At 45.9% G+C, this 17662-nt stretch overlaps 1 protein-coding gene across 1 annotated transcript; it reads right to left on the bottom strand.

Moving 5' to 3' along the window:
- Positions 1-8123: 8123 nt before the first annotated feature.
- BMP10 (bone morphogenetic protein 10) lies at positions 8124-16511 on the bottom strand. The gene is made up of 2 exons (XM_020780157.3): positions 13645-16511; positions 8124-10974 (listed from the first exon to the last, which is right to left on the bottom strand). The coding sequence occupies exons 1-2, from the start codon at positions 13952-13954 to the stop codon at positions 10043-10045; spliced, it is 1242 nt and encodes a 413-aa protein (XP_020635816.3). The 5' UTR covers positions 13955-16511; the 3' UTR covers positions 8124-10042.
- Positions 16512-17662: the final 1151 nt, after the last annotated feature.

The following is a 17662-nucleotide window of genomic DNA, read 5'->3' as shown; positions in this document are numbered from 1 at the left end:
TGCCGTAGGGCCAAATAGGACCAAGTTGGGGACAGGACAGGACCAGTCTGATTTGTGATCTCCTGTACATTGTGTGATCGCTGGAAGATCGCTCACGCCAGAACATGCCACGAGAGGTCCACAACACGAGATATTTCTCTGTTTGCTTGCACCCTAACAGATGAAGAAGTGAGCCAGCGGTGTTATCAGGGCAGGACAGAGGGGGCAAAAGTCCAGCCCCCCCCCATACTCAGGAGAATTAGCTGTGGGGGGTGTCCCAAACAACACAGGAAGATCCTGTTTACAAACCATGTTGCCCTGATCACACACACACCATGCCTAAATGAATGGTTTGCAGGATGCTTTTTAAACCAAACCACCACCACCACCCCGAGATGATGTGCTGTTGTGTGACGCGCTTTGCAGGATAATAGGTGGCCTTGGTTAGAAAGGGGGCTTCAGCCTAGATGCCCTCCCCCATTTGGCCCTTTTCTGAGCTTAAGGCCAATTTTATAGAGGGGCAATCATATTTGCAACTTCTCTTCCCCCACCTCCTGAAAATAAAATATGCAAGCCAACATTTCATGGTCTAGGAAGAGCGTGTGACTGCTTAGTTGTTCTCTGTGTAGGATCGGGTCCACCTCTCTCTGCTAGGGAGCCCAACCTGTGTTTGATTGCTGAAAGTATTTAATCACCGGGTTCTTGGCCACAAGACCACCCAGAGCATCAAAAAAATTTTTTTAAAAAAAAAAACCAAGGCATACATCACACACTGAAAAAAAGAGGATGCTGACTTGAGTAAACTTGTCTATGTTGACTTGTACTGTATGTACAAATGCAAAGTGAGAAATGGTTCCTAGCCAAAGGGAAGGGGACCCGGTGATCTGCGAGCACATTGAATCTGCTCACCGAGATGCTGCTCACCACGGACAGCTTTGAGGTTCCTCAGTCTCTCTTGTTGTGGTTAATTATCTTTAATTTAGGCTTGAATCGGAAGCCCTTTAAATAATGGGCACCCTCAACGAGAGGGCCTTCTCTGTAACCGAGGGCACAGGGCCGTCCTACGCTCTGCCCATTCAGATGGACGTGTGTGTGTGTGTGTGTTTGCGGACTCTTGCATGGGCTCGTCCCTCCTCCCCTTTCATCTGCCACAGCCGTTGGAAGTTGTGAAAATTTGACTTATCACGCGTAAAAACAGGCTGCGACATTTCGGGCCCTTTTGACACAATGTGCTGATAACAGGAACCGGGAACAAGGGAATGCGGCTCCCAGCGCCTCCGCCCGCCCGCTCGGTGTGGCATCCAAAAAGCTATTTTGAGCCCAGCAACGTTCCCAGGCTGAACAGCTGGAATTGGGCGGGAGTGGACGAGGGGCCGATCAGTTCGTTTCTTATTAAAGAAATTAGGACGCACGTGAGCGAGCCTGACCTCTGTTCCCTGGAGCGTATGCGCTTCAGAGTTCTCTCTTTGCTAGCAGTATTTTAGATAGCAACCATAATCAGTATCTGCCATCCCATTGCTTCTGATTTATGGCAACCCTTTTCCAGGTAGAGAGTACTCAGAAGGTTCCCCATGCTCTCCTTCCAGGGGTGTCCGGGGACTCTGCAGCTTGCCCAGAGCTACACAGGCTGGCAATTGCTCTAGGAGGCCCAGTGGGGGAATCAAACTCCCAACCTCTCGCTCTGCAGCCAGATGCTTAAACCAATGCAGAAGACTGCAGGACAACAGAACAAATGTTCCACCGGGCAGGGGGTGTCAAAACAAAGAAGAGGTGCCATGGGCCCAGAAATCTCCTCTACTTCTGTCACACACACACAAGTCAATACTAATGTCCTTGAGCTTGGAAGATCTGGGTTCAAATCCCTCTTCAGTGGTAAAGTTCACTGGATGGAGCCACTTCTACTTTCTGCTGCTGAAGGGAAACCTGGAAGGGACGGCTTTCTATCCGGGTCTCCACAGATCTCTGACTGACGCCATGCTGCCACACACGCGCATTTTCATGACGCATGCACAGGACAGCCTGTGCCCCCCCCCCCCAAGCCAATGTGAGGAGGAAGACGGAACTTCGAAACAACACTGGAAAATGGAACTCTGCAAAACAATAAGATGCCCAGCGTCTTCTAATGAGCCCTACTTCAAGACCCGCAGAGTTACCGGCATCCCATCTTCTGAGATCTCAGGGCCAAAGCTTGAAATCGGGGTGCTGTGGGTTGGAAAGGCCCCTGGGAAGGCTGTTGTTCCTGTCCTTGTGAATGATACGGGAGGCAAACCCTTCAGCCACAGTTGTGAATTGGTATGAGCTAAACCCTGGGACCAAATGGAGAGGCAGCGATGAATTTAAAAGCCAATGAAGCAGGACAGCCAAGAGTCTGGCCTCGGAGTTGATTGGAAAAGAGGTGCAAGTTGAAGGCTATGACACATCCTCATCATCATCCTCATAGAACTGCAGAGTTGGAAAGGACCCTATGGATCGTCAAGTCCAGCCCCCCCGTCAAGGAGGCCCTGTGGGAGAATCATGTCAGGAAGTCCATGCACTGCTAAAATGAAAATGGCTTTCTGAACCAAAAGTGGGATGATCACTAACACCTTTTTCCCTGAGAGCTCAGAACGCTGGCCCAAAACCTGGTGTCTCGGGCATCACAGCAAGACCTGGCAACCTAAAGGAGAACATGGGCCTGACTTTTCTAGTAAGAGGATGTTGGGTTTCTCTGCTTTCCAGGCTGTGAGGAAGCTGGGAGGTCCACGTGGAAGAGCCGGTCCAGCCACACAGGCATCTCTGTACGGGGGCCGAGGGGGATGGAGAAGTCTTCTGGCAGCAACTGGCACCTCCACACCAGAGAACCTCCTCTTACTTTCCAGAACAACAGACCTCATGGAAAGGAACTGATAAGGCCGAGTGGGTCGCCCCCTCGAACAAAGTGCTGTCGTTGTTCTGAGGTAAGCAACACCCTTCGGTACATTCGGAAAGGAAGGTCTGGGCACGTGAGGAGAGCAAAGCAAGACGCCTCCTGCACTCGCGTTGGCAGACTCTGGCATGACGTCGAGAAGATTGCACCAAGTTTGGAAGAAACAAACAGCAACGAAGCGCCAGACGGGCCCCTGCATTCATGGATCTCACGTCTCCCTTGGCTTTTTTTGTAACGAAAAACAAGAGTGGAAATAAAGCCTAGGCTTACGCACTCCACAGAGGAGGTGGGAGGAACTCTGAGCCGCTAGAGCAGACCAGAGCAGCCTTCCTGGGCTACAACCTCCAGTCACCATGGGGGAGGGCGTTCTATGCCATGTCAGCAAGAACCTCTGTTCTTAAAAGCTGTCCTACGTAAACCTAATTTCCTTGAGCTCTAAAAAATTTGCAAATTTGGGGGAGAATTCTTAGCCTAGCTTCTTCCCTGCTCTGCTAGTTTTGAATGCCAGGGCGGTCATTCTCTTCTAAACCTTTACAAGTGTGATTCTAACAGCCCAACACCCAAAACAGTGCCAAGCTGGTTAGTATTATGCAGAATTTTATGGATGTCTACCCTGTCTATGGTTTCCATCCAACTGGAAACCAAGGCAGAAATGTTACTTTTCCTGCTGGCCAGGCAACTGCATGAGTGGTGGTTTCCCAGTGGGATTCTGGGAGCCGTAGATGAAGAGAACTAAGTTCTGGCCAAGACTGTTCACCCACTTCCAAACTCTGCTTCAATCGTGGAATGGGAAAGGTGTCTAGAAGGCCCTCAAGTCCAATCCTCCTGCTCAAGGCAGGAATACAAATCGCAGGCTATCTGCCTGGTGGTTGTCCAATGTTCTCTTTGAATGCCTCCGGTGTTGGAGCGCTCATCACCTCACCCTGAGGTCACTGGCTCCATCATCATGCTGCTCTAACAGTTAGAACGTTTTTCCTGATATTCATCCTCAATCTGGCTGAATATCAACCTTGAGCCCATGATTATGTGCCCTGCAATCTCGGATGATCAAGAACAAATCCTGCCCCTCCCCTATAGGACTACCCTTTAAGTATTTGAAGAGTTCTATCCTATCTCCTCTCAGTCTTCTTTTCTCAAGGCTAAGCATGCCGAATTCTATCAGTCTTTCCTCCTAGGACTTGGTTTCCAGTTGGGTGGAAACCATAGAGAGGGTAGACATCCATAAAATTATGCGTAATACTAACCAGCTTAGCACCCAAGCGACTAGTTTGCCTTGCCTTCCTTTTGGTTTCGGCAAGCCCCATATTCTTCAGCCAGACTCGGAAGCCAGCTTGCTTCTGGGTTGGGTGGAAGTCGGAGCGAGGCTGGCAGGCTTGGATGGGGCTGTTGCTTTCCCTACCTGATGGGTTGCCTCTGAAATGTGTTTCCTGAATCTTGCTCTAACCAACTGTTTGCTGAAGGCTGGCTTCTTTTTGTAAGTGTCACATTTCGTGCTGGTGGTGACAGCTCAGGAAACAGGTCTCACTAGAAGTCTTTGCCTATACAGTGATTGAAAAGGCTAATCTCTGCAGAGATAAGTAGTTGCTACAGCAAATGACAACATAAACCTGGAAGTGGTGGATCCTGGGAATGTTTGACGGCTTCTGCTCTCCAGCGACCGTGCAGGGTGCCTTCAGAAATGACCCTGAATCAGAACCTTCCCGTTTAAGTCAGTAGCAAATCTTTTCAACACCATCTTCGGCTCTTGCCCTGCTTAACCTCATCAGCACGAAGGCCGTGACGCTTGTGGCTGGAAGAGGCAATGGAAAGATACCAACGATTCGGGGTGGCCAGGCTGCTTGAGATGGAAGACCCAAGATGGCAGCTCCTTTCTCCTGCCCTATGTCTCGTAATTCATAAGGAGCGAAATCTACCAGGACGGTCTTGTCATCAAGCACCACGGCAGTTTTGTTTGATGAACCGTGGACTGAGTACATCAACATATAAGGAAACATAAACATTTAAACATATAAAGTGCGAAGTTGGCTACTGTGACATACAAGATGCATCTAATGCAGTGCTTCTCAGATGTTCTGCAGATGTTCTTAGACTACAACTCCCAGAAATCCTGACCAGCACAGCAAGGGCTGAAAGCTTCTGGGAGTTGTGGTATCTGGGAATATCCGGGGATCCAAGGTTTGGAACCACAGATCTAAATGGTTTTACTAATTAAACCCCCTTTGAAAGATGGATAAAATTCATCTTCCAGGTTCCAAATGGCAAATCTGCCTGGAACAGCATGCTCTTCTCTGACCTTTCACTGGGAACAGAACACAGGGAGATGATGTTTAGAGACTGATGTACCCCTTCAGCACAGTTCCTGTGTGGACCTGTTCATTATAGATGCACACCCAGAGCGTATGTCAGAAGAAGGGCATTGCTGTCCACTGATGCTCAGTATCTCAGCTACTTTTGACTCGTTGTAGAGCTTGTAGGTTGGACCTGGCGCTGCTGATGAACAGGGGGAAATTTAGAACATGGAGGATGAGGCTTGCTCCATCCTCCCCACGTCCACCTGAAAACACTGATGATCTTTGCCTCCTAAATCCACAGAACCAGATTCCCTTCTTCTGTTTCTGCCTCCAGCTCCCAGGGCTGTTTAGTTTTGGTGTGGACCTCACAGCAGCTTCTGTGTGCCCTGCTGAGCCAGATTTTGGGTATAAATGGGGCAGCCTTGAAGGGGATGGAGCAGAGGTATCAACCGAGCTTCTGTTTTCAGGCTCCTTTGGGGATAAGGGCTGGTTTCGCTTCCTAATATAGTAAGTGACCCACTGCCACCAAAGCTGTTTTTTCCATCAACAAACGGAGCCGTATATGGAAATTGAGATCAGCAGCCTTTTTAAAGTGCTCAAAACAGATCCTTTAATTGTGGAATGAGGGCAAAAGCTCCGCCTCACTTTGTCTCTGTTGGCTGGGAAGAAACATGGATTTTACACATTTAAACAGCGTCTCTGTGAAGACAATTTCTCTCCAGATCATCTTTGAGATTCTCTGAAAAATATGTTATATTTCTCTACAGGAAATACTCTCCTTGGGAACTTTTCTTGGCAATGTTTTGGTGTTACTTCAGTCTTGCACAATGACCTGAATACTTACAAAATGGGCATCCCAGCCCACTTTCCCTTTGGTGGGAGGGAGCCCTGGAGACTGGCTGAAGTCTTTTTCTCATATCTCTGTGGGACTACCTGCTACGCAGCCCCAATTGTTCCTGGACACACACACACACACACACACACACACACACACACACACACACACACACACACACACACACACACACACACACACACACACACACACACACACACACACACACACACACACACCAGGAGGATTTCCCCTCCCCCCCCTTTGCATCATTATCTTTAAACACGTATATTAACTGGACACTTCCTTTCAGTGCTCACGGTCAATGAAAGACAATAAACTGTTGGAATGAATGAGAGTACGTGGACCAATCCCTTTCCTAATTAACAGTGTTCCCGTTTCATGTTGTTGCCATAGCACTTGGAAAGTTGGGTGAAACTGTCAGCGTTCTATCTTTCCATCACTGTTGGCCTGTTGACATGACTAGCTGTCAAAGACATCGTGCAGCAAACTCTAGGTGGAGGAAGACCGTGGTGGCTCAATAAAGCCTAATCTCTTTTTAATTTATTTATCATGGCATGCAATTTATATCTGATCTATAATAATGTAGTTGGTCTTTAAGGTTCCGTGGACTGTTTGTTGTTTACATTGTGGTGCATCTGGAAATGGCTATAATTTGTGGAAATCTGTAGAAGCGCAGTCTACTAAATTAGCCTCCCTTGTCTTGGCTTGGGGAGGAAGATGGTTGGCATTTTATTTCCCTCTGGGGAGTCCAGAAAGGGTGCACTGAAACCCTGTTCACATCTGAACTCCACACTTTCTTTGCCTGCCCACGATAGACTAGGAATCCAGAGGCTGAATGAAAAATGTGTTGTCATTTTTTAGATCTTTAAAAAAGGACGAAAACTGGAAGGTTTCTCATGCTGTACCTTTATTAGCTGAGACGGTTGTTTAAAGTTGAAGACACAGTAGAAATTCTAATAGTCTTGCTATATCAATGGCTCTTTTGTTGTTAAGGCTGTTGGTTTTGATCATTCAGGGCTGGGTGGGGAAAAACGTTTTGGGAGCTGATGACACACGGGGTTGAGGGCATGGCTTGAGGACATGGGGTCATGGACTGTTCTCTCACAGTCTTCCCTGCCTTTTATTCTGCCCTATTGAATTTTTCTACATCAATGCACATGTCTGTCTCAGAGTCAACTCCCACATTAAGGAGGTGCATACTCACTTCTGCTATGACGTTGTCCTCCCAGGCACTAATTTTCTCCAAAGCTTCTTGCCTGAGCTATCAGACTTGCAGTGAAGTCCATGTTTACCTCTTGATAACCAATCACCAAGCAAAACCAACATGTGGAATTTGTAATATGTGGAACAAAGAAAGGTTGTGAAAGCATTAATAAGTGTGTTTTATCTCTCATGGGAATCTCTGCGTCTAATGATTGATTGTCTAGTTTTGACCTCTGATGAAATTAGATGGATTGATCCAGTATACGCCCTCATTTGCAGGCTGGGTCAGGGACGCAGCTTCATTTCCTTTCTGGAAAGACAGGGTCCGCTGTGGTTCATTCCCTGCTGCTGACAATTGTCACCATTACCAGCTATTATACTTGGACATGATGGGTTGTTGGCATGTTACCACTAATGACCCCACTTTCTAGTACTGCCCTTGCTCCTTTTGATGCACACACATGCATACACACACCAGCATTCTCATCACAACTGATCATTCTCCTTCCCTTCCCATTTTCCTTGCATCTGGCACGTTGGAACAAGAATATTGTGGCAGCATCTGGTGGGCGAGAAGGATGTCAGGTCTGCTGCAGAGGGACTCAATAGCAAAAAGTCTTGGTGGTGGGTCATGGTGTGTGGGTTGCAGCCTCTTCTAAGACCCAGCAGGTGCATGGCCCAAGCCCGACCACTGTGCCCATGTTTTTGGAGAGTGGATCTCATGGCTGACAGATTGATAGCCAGGTCTTTCCAGGTGGGCTAACGAAGCAGCATTACCAACTCTCAGCATTTAACTGATGTGGAAAAGAGCCAAGGCACTTCATTTCTGTGTATTGGTGACATCCAGGACCTTAAGCTGCACAAACACACACACACACACACAAACTATATATCGAATTTCACTATATTTTGCATTATACTTAATTTTTTTTAGAAAAAAAGTCAATTATTTACAGAGAAAATGACCCAGAAAGTCCATAACATTTTCTGCAGCTACTAGCGCAAAATTATGCAGTGTGATCCAATACACAGGATTATTCAAGCGTGTTCTACATAGAAGCACAAAAATAAAACATTTTGTATTCTACATTATATTACAAGGACAATAAATAGATCAATAAATAATGGCTGCATGGATGGAGGTTGAGTTGATGGTCTTTGGGACTGATTCCCCATAAAAAGCCCTCCTCTGTTCTCTCCGAGACAAATCTCTTATCTCATGTAGGGAAGATAACTTTGCCTTAAAAAGTGTAAAAGAAAGATAGAGGGCTGTACAGTAGACGGCGATGGAGGGGAAGGGAGGCAGTAGCATCGCTTTCCAAAGAATCTGACAAATTTCCAGCTTAGTATAAATAAAGCACCAGGCCCTATTGTTTCTCAGCTCCAACACCTCCTTATCGCAACAATTTGTCAGGGAAGAGTGGTGGGAACATGGCATGTGACTCCACCCTATATGGTTGAAGTGGGGAGTGGGGTAAAGTACTGTATGGCCTTGTGAATTGACCGCCTCAGGAAAGGGAAGTCCCTCTCCATTTTTTTCTTTGAGGTGGACCATTTTGATTTTCATGATAATTCCTTCCCGCTGCCACAGCATCTTAAGGAAGAGGCCAGGCGCAGGAGGTCTTGGTTGAGCAAAAATGGCCAATGGCTTGGTTGCAGAATGAATCGTTTGCAGAGAAGATGGAAAAGGCACTAGATTTTAAGCTGAACACCCCAAAAACAGCATTTTTACCACTAGAAGGTATGGCTGGGCTTGGAATGCCGGAGGGCTGCACCAAACAGCCAGGATGGGATGGTCTTCAAAGAGAGAAGGAAGAATAAGGAACCTTGAACATTTAAATCAATGTTAGTAAGCAGGAGGGGCCGTCAAGGGCACATGCTTTCCCATTCCTACGGGGATGTTTTGGGCTCCCCAAGGCCTCTACTGTGAGCCACCACCGTGGCATCTTGGCTGGTGACCAGCCCCCCCCCCCCCCCGCATCACACAATGGACTTGAGTTCATTCCAGGGATGAGGGTAAACGCTGCTGCTAAAAATGATGGAGCAAATTCTCCACCATGTCCGTCCTTTTCTGCAGACCCTTTCTAAACACTTCCCCCAAATGTTTTGGAGGAATGGAGCTTTCTGTCCCAGCAGAAGGAGATCAGGGAGGGATCATAGCTGCCTTGTGGGGGTCCAAAACTGCATGAAAAAGGCTGGCTGGGATACTGGGGGGGGGGGGGGGAAGAGTGATCCATCACCAGTTCAAGAACCCATCTCATGTAGTGGAACCATGGCCACCTGGCTCTCTCAAACCCATCACGTGCAAACCACAGTATTCCCCTGGTGGTTTCTCTCCGGCCACTGATGTTGAGGGGCAGGCTTACTCTAGAGACACAGAGGCAAGAGATGAGAGGCCTGGTTGACATGGCGGCTCACACTCCCTTGGGGACTTGCTCTCGAAAGAGTCTGGAGTCTTCTCCTCTTACACCCACTGTGTTACGGAAGGGTGAAGACACAGAGGGATTTGGGCCATGTTTTTCTAACCTTTGGATTCTGCTGCCTGTATTTTCTAGCTGTTCTGCTAGCTAGTTCAGCTTACACCCCCTTCCTCCACAGCAGGAAATAATGGACACACACACAGAGAGAGACAGACAGACAGACCTCACAGTCAGCGGCACATTTCCTGCATCTCGTATTATCTGTACATTCCTTATTAAATTAGCTTACTCAATCTGTACAAATCAAAACTGTACACATTTACAGTTGTGGAACCATTGAACCCAGGCGGAAGGCCCAAACACTTGTGGCGGATTCCTCCCGCTACTATCTGCAGCCACATTCAGAGACGGACATGCCCTCATAGTTTGTCTTGAAGGTCACCACTCCTTTTTCTAAGTACAGCAAAGAGATGGAATCCAGTTTGGTAGGGACGCAACAAGCCGGAGAAGCCTTCTGGGGGTTGTTCAAGTGAACCAGAGTCCGTGCCATGGCATGGGCGGTGGTGAGGTGGCTATCCAGAGGGTAGGAGCAGGCTCCCTTGCACTGGTAGGCGTCGTAGCTGACGGGCGCGATGATCCAGGAATCCCAGCCGATCTCCTTGAAATCCACGTGGAGGGAAGTCCTTTTGCAGGTGCTTCCCTTGGCATTTCTCCTTATCCGGGACGTGGAGTCGTAGATGACGTTCGACCTGATCTGGAGCAGGTTCTCTTCATTGGGTCTGGTGTGGAAGTCCTCCATGTCCAGGTTTTGCAAATCCTGCTCGTGTTCGATCATCTCGGCCAGTTCCTGCTTCTCCTCTTTCCTGAGATGGCTGTGATCGTCTGAGAACACAATCAATAAAGGCTCGTGCTTGGTTTCCGGATCGAGGTCTCTGTCTGCTTTTCCTCTGCTGCTGGACCGTCTACCCCCTCTGTTCTCGATCTGGACTTCCAGCCGGTGAGTGGTGGATGTGGCGTGATGGCGCTTCCGGATGGCCTCTGTGACCTCAAAGGTTTTCCATGCGCTGCCCAGGCTGTAGATATGCCTGGAGGCCAAGACGTTCAATCTCCTCTCTCCTTCCCCTCCCTGCTCATCCTCCAGGACTTCAAAAATGGTGACCACCTTCTCCAGGCTATTGTAGAACATTCTCTCCTCCTCCACCAGGGTGTAAAGTCTCAGCTCGGCCATGGTGATCTTTTCGTGGTGAGGGATCGAGACATTGAAAAGAAGAGGGTACCTCCATACTCCATTGAAGTGAATGGATTGTGTCATTGGTTCTGCAGATTAAAAACAAAGAGGTGTTTACACTCCCACCCCATAGGAGCCAAGTAAGGAACATCTGAATCTACCCTGTTTCCCCGAAAATAAGACCTAACCTGAAAATAAGCGCTTGTATGATTTTTCAGAATGCTCGTAATATAAGCCCTACCCCAAAAATAAGCCCCAGTTAAGAGAAACCCCGCCCTCCAACCTTGTGCAGAAACCAGAATAAGATGATATGACTGTATTTGAATCAATGTAGATGAAAAAGAATAGAACATCCCCTGAAAATAAGCCCTAATGCGTTTTTTGGAGCAAAAATTAATATAAGACCCTGTCTTGTTTTGGGGGAAACATGGTAGGAGGCCCTTTCACACAGCAGATTTAAACCTGGTGGAATCCAGTTTTGCTATCATTCACTCATCACCTAAGATTATACGTGGCTGAGAACGCTGGCAGTCTTTTTAAAAAGGCCGATGCAGAACTGATTATTTATTTATTTGATTGGTTGGTTGATCTGACTGATCTGATTGATTTTTATACTGCCCCTCTGACTGATGGTCACTCTGGGTGGTTCACAAGCTATAACAATGACAAAAGAATAACATAAATAAGTACATCAGATTGCTGAAGATAAAGCTCAAAGCAAGCATTGAAGACAAAATTCAAAACAGGCGGCAGTTTACATAAATGGTCTCAGAGTTCTTAAGCTGACAAGTTTTGAAAAGGCCAACAAAATAGGAATGTTTAAAAAAGTGTTTTGAAAAACACCAGGGAGGGGGCCCGGGCGAATTTCAGATGGTAATTTCATTCCAAAACTGGGGAATTTTCTATCATCAGAAGTGAGGGAAGTGCTGGTTTTCACTGGCTAGAGCACACTAAGGATCATCTCTTTTTGTTAGCTTCTAACTCAGTGCTTCCCAACCTTGGGTGTCCAGATGTTCTTGGACTACAATTCCCAGAAATCCTGGCCAGCACAGCTAGTGATGCAAGCTTCTGGGAGTTTTAGTCCAGGAACACCTGGGTTACCCGAGATTAGAAAGCACTGTTCTAGAAGGCTGGTTGTGTTAGTTCATTACAGTCAAAAGAGCTGGAGGATCTTAATGACCTGTTTATTACAACATCAGCTTTCAGAACAATCTCCTTGGAGAAAAGGGACACAAACGTTTTCTTTAAAGAAGACAAACGTTTCACAATCCAGAATTGTGTTCCTCTAACTGAGCTATTTGGGCTCAAGTGCATGGAATAATGTGGCATTTTACTAGTATTCCCCCCAGAACTGCCCAGAAAGATGGAAATGTCTTCATATTTATTCATTAACAACATTCAGCCCAGCCCAGCCTTTCTAGCATCTTTGTTCTGTTGCATTTAGTCTCAAGCAGAAGTACTATGTGCAGCCTGAATCCTTCCTATGAAAATCAGAAGGATCAAAGTGTTTTGCATGTCTTTTAAAAAGAAATCAAAAAACCCCATCAATCTTCAGAGAATACACATTTCTGGAATCTCCGTGTATAAAATAGCAGCCAAAAGCCTGTTCTGAGTGTAAGTTGCCCTAGAGTAAGCCATTTGAATCAATGGTAGTTTGGTGAATCAATTCCTCCATAAGTTCCATGAATTCAAATGGGCTTACTCTAACTGTGACTGACTTTAGCATAGTAAGTTGCAGTTAGACTCATTGGAATCAATGGAGTGGAGCGGTTGACTCAATAAACTCAGTTTATTCATTGGGCTCACTCCAGTGCAATTTACTGTGCTAAACCAGAAGATTTTGGCCAGTAAGTGTGAAAAAAGAAACATACTTAATAAGCTATTTTTTAAAAAGAAACATAGACCTTTTAGAAATGTCATGGAAAAGTTCTGGTAGTTGTTTGCATAAGTTCTGTAAAAGGTAAAGGTTCCCCTTGACATTTCGTGTCCAACACAAAAACGTGCAACATATTTTAGTTTATCATTTAGAAATTCTCAGTCATCTTCTAGCTGGAAAGAAGACATTCCATTGCATAGATTCTGGAGTATGAGTCTCTCACATTGCTTTGAATAGACACTCCTGATCCACCCACTTGTTTGTCTAAAATGATTTGGGAATCACATAGTCCACAGACGTATCTATGAAATGTAGCCCAAGTACCATCAATGCAGTCTTCTATATACAATTACCAAGAGGACAAGCATAGTTACGATGCAAAATATTGGTAGAGATTGAATAGAAACAATTAACATAAAACACATGGGAACTTTCTAGGTGGTTAATAGAAGCTAACTGGTATCACAGACAATTCACCCAAAATGACTGTTGAGCTACAGACTTCTTAAATAAGATGAATCTTCCCCCCCCCCCCGGGATCCCCAAATGCCTGGCCAGGTTTCAAAGCAACCAAGACAGGTGTGTATTTAAACATCTAACTATTTCTTTCATTGCTAGGTAAACCATGCCATTGAAGAACTCAGCAGTGAGAAAATCAGCAACCTGAACTTATAGGATGCGTGGTCTACCCCACGAGACCAAGAAAACTCCCTACAGGCTGCCTGGATCAATACTCAAACTTCTCCTTTCCAACATTTTCTTTACTCAACCCTTTCTTCCGATGCAGCCTTAATCTAGTTGCTGTAAATCTAGGAAAACAAAAGGGTTTGCTGAAGACTATCCTTAGTCCTACCAGGTTTGCTGAGAAGATTCCAAAACCCACCTTCATTTTTGAAGCTTCTGACTATGTTGGCCAACGGCATGGAGGACTTGTCCGTGGCAAACCTGTTGTAGAGCTCCAACATGTATTCTGGAGGCTCCACCTTGCTTGCGTCTTGCAAGGGGACCTCAGAGAGGTTGAGCACCTTCAGGAATTCGTTTTGGAAGTCCTGAAGCCGTGTGTCCTGCTCGTCAAAGAACAGCTCCTCTTCGTCCAGAACTGGGACATCTTCTAAACCCACGATAGGGCTACTGTTGGCAAGGTGGGCCAGAAACAGCAGAGAGGCCCAGAGGTGGAAGACGGCGGACCCCATGGCTTCCTTTGAGCTGCCCCCCAAGGACTCAACCAAGTTTTGCTCTGGTGCCGCCTATGTGACGGCTTTATCCCCCCCGCGATGGATATATACGGCTTGTGTCACAGGCGGTTGACAAGTTTGGAAGCTCTTTGCTAGGAACTTGTGATCGGACACTCTCCCGCTCTCGTCCCCCACCCCACTCCACCCCCATCGTCCAGGTCTCAGTAATTGGATATGGCCTGCTGTGTCTCCTATAGTAGCTTTCACTCTCTTATCTCCTCTAGTGTAAGCTGTTGAGCAGATTTCTGTTGCTATCTCCCAAGCCTCCTTTCTCTTAATGAGCAATTTGTAAACATTCCACATTGGGATACGATGAAATAGAACTATTCCATGACCACCGCCACCCCCTTGCAGGAGGCCTGGGTTGTTGTTGTTTTTTTTGCTACCTCCCTTGCAAAGGGTCTTTTGGCCCCAATGGCGGTTTGTAAACCACACATCCTTTGCTTTGGGGTGATTTCCGCTAAAGCGGCCTATGACATGATGCCCATTGGACCTCATTCTGAACAAGATTCTGCTAGTATAGAACACCCCCTCCCTCCCCCATTTGCTATGACCAAGCTGAAGTGCAATGAATGCCTATTTAAAAAAATGGTTTGGATGAATGTGGACATTTCGCTGCTCAAGGAAAGCAGATCTGAGGTCGAGATGCTGGTTTAAAGTCCATTATGGAGATAGGTTGTTTATTTTTGCTATGCCTTCATTTCAAAGATGATTGCAAGACACAGTAAATGACAGTTAAAAATTCAGACAATAAAAAAGTCTAAAATCTGGACATAAACAATCCAGTGGAGTGGATTGATATACAAACGTATGTATGTATGTATGTATGTATGTATGTATGTATGTATGTATGTATGTATGTATGTATGTATGTATGTATGTATGTATGTATGTTCGTACGTACGTACGTATTAGCCTTATTTGCAAGGCACTTCTCTCCCAATAAGAGAACTCGATGTATCAGATTAAAGCTAAGAAGTATGGTCCAGAATTCCACTGGGATTCTGGAGCACAAGGTTAATGAAGAAAGGGCCTTTTCCCCTTTTCTGTTTGCTACTTTCAGACAAATATTACAGGGTTGCATTTCTCTATTTACTGCATTTGTCCCTACAGAAATTCTTCATAGAATTGCATCCTTTTTTGTCATTGTCTTAGGGTGCATGCAGACAGTGAGAAAAAGATTGTCTCTGATCCTGTTGCAAAGAGTCACTTTGGTGAGAGCACTCTCCCTTAAAATATCCCTTCCACCCTGACAGGAACTGACCAAGCCCAGGTCCAAAAAATAATAGCCCTGCCACTGGACCTAAAGGTCCAATTGGGCCATGGAGAAGTGGTCCAAAAGGGGAGCACGTTCTCCATCTAATTGCATTCTTAAATAGATGATCCACTTTTGCAATAGATCTGTTCTTCCTATTGACTAGCAGCAGGGAAATTTGTTCAGAGAGCACATTTCGGTATGCAGTGTTGTGCAATTCCAGGTTAATTTTGGTTTGGGTTACTAACTATGTTGGAATCAATGATTGGGACTATTTCTTTCATGCAGCAAACTGCAGGGGAGGAAGTGATGATGATCAAACAATTTGAGTGCAAGAATCTTGGTTTGGGTGCGTGATGGCTAGTGGCTGAGCTACCAGTGTGTTGGTGAACTCATTCCATGTTTTTGTCCAAACTTTACTGGCATTATTCATGGTGCTGAATTTCCTTTGAGGATAAAATTAAGCACCTTGGATAGCTCTCCTATAAAGGTATAGGGCTGACTTCCTGCCAGGGAGCATTTGTAATAAGACTCTGGCCATAAATGTTTGCCTCCACATTATCCTGAAATACTAGCTGGGTACAAGTAACAAGGTTATAAGTTATAACTTATTACTTCTGAATTCAGTGAGCTCACGTGATTGAGCACAAAGGAAGATTCAGAGGCCCCAGGGCGATGGTCAACTCCATTTTGGATCAGATCATTAAAGTCTACTATCAGAAACATGGGGCAGAAACATGGGAAAACATAGCCATGGTGGAAGGGTCCAAGGTTGCTGAAGATTTTTCAGATAGATGGGAGACGCCTTCCAGAGCCATGCTGGACTGCTGTGCGGTTCTGGAAGACAAGTGGCTGTGGCCCTTGAACTATGAAGAATCCCAAGATATTAGCATGAAGTCAAGGAAATTCCCCACATTGATGCTCATTAGAGAATGTCTGAGGCATGAGGTAACTGGTGCGGTAGAGCAGAGATAGAAGTGTGTGACATTGACAGAGCGGTGTGCAGTCAGAGGAATAACTCAACAGAGGAGTTTCTCATTCGTCATACAGTATTTCAATCTGGAAGTTAAGTCACAGCAACTTCTTTCTTGTTAAACTGAAACGTTTCACTTCTCCTCCAAGCCGCTTCTTCAGTCTCCGTTGGACTGAAAGGAGTCCAGTGGCTCCATCTTTCAGGTAACCTCACCTGGATGATGGAGCACTGTCACAGATCTCACCTCTCAATGTTTCCCTTGCTCTCCTTTCACTCTTCCTTCCCTCTGCTCTTCACCTCTTTGTACAAGCTTCATTCCCCTTTTCCTTCTGAAAGAGCTCCTTGTTTTGTGTTGCCATCTGACTTCCAGCCTATCATAAGGTCTATGAACTGAGAACCAGTGGGAAGTCAAACTCCTGGTCCCTGGCTCCACAGCTACGCACTCCAACTCACAGAGCAATGAATAAGAGAACTAAAGGAAAGGCAAGGAGAAGCAGGCAGGCAGGAGAGATCCATAAACATCTTTACCCTAGTAAATCAACAGGTCAAGTGCAGTAAGCATGCATGCTTCTAAACTACTGCTAGGCTAGACAGTGCTGTTTTCTTTGGCCATTAATCCAAGATCTGTGGGTCAGTGGAAGAAAGGGGGGGAAGCTCTCACTGGACATATTTTGAATTCTCTCCCTTGTCATCTCCTTCTTTCCTTGCACGTTTGGTATTCATTTGGGTGTCAGATAAGGAGAAAAGAGCATCTCCCATGACATTGACAAAAGCAAGATGACGGCCCAAAATCTTTTCACAAATTTCTAACTTCTTGCCCGGCTCCTGCCTCATTCAGCTTGGGTGCTATTTCAAGGCCTAAACATTCTTCTCCTTAATGAGAATTCCACTGGGGGCGGGGGGAAACCTCTATGAACTCCCAAGAGTCAAAAGTCTCAGGGGGCAGCTTGTGAATGTACTCGAAACAAAACCGGATGGAATAGTTTCCTCTTCAGTTTTGCTGGGAGCTCTTTGTTGACGTCAACAAGGCCGTTCATTCATTTATTTATTTCTACTTAAACTTCAAATGAAACTAATGCCATGGTCAATGCTGTTCGCCTGTGAACCATCTGCCCTGGTGAGGAAAACCTCGAACTCTTTCACAAGCAAAACAAAACAAGAGAAAGAGCAAATACGTATTTCAAGAGAAATGTGGCAAAAAAAGGTTGGCTTTCTTTGGTCCAGATCAGTTAGCGAAAAGTCATTGAAAACAATCACACTAAATTAAATCATTAATCATTTTTTTAAAACCCCACACACCCTAATTTCATTACCTTTACACTGAAAAAAAGGATATTTAAATTGGTGTTTAGATTTAGGCATGGCAGAACTTGGAACGGGAGGAGAACCCCATGTTTATATTATGCAGTTCATTGATGATCTTGTCACTCGGCAACAG

Source organism: Pogona vitticeps, chromosome 8 (genome assembly GCF_051106095.1).
Source record: "Pogona vitticeps strain Pit_001003342236 chromosome 8, PviZW2.1, whole genome shotgun sequence".
Taxonomy (NCBI): domain Eukaryota; kingdom Metazoa; phylum Chordata; class Lepidosauria; order Squamata; family Agamidae; genus Pogona; species Pogona vitticeps.
Note: the sequence above shows the minus strand (reverse complement) of the source record. Positions and strands in the feature narration are given on the sequence as shown.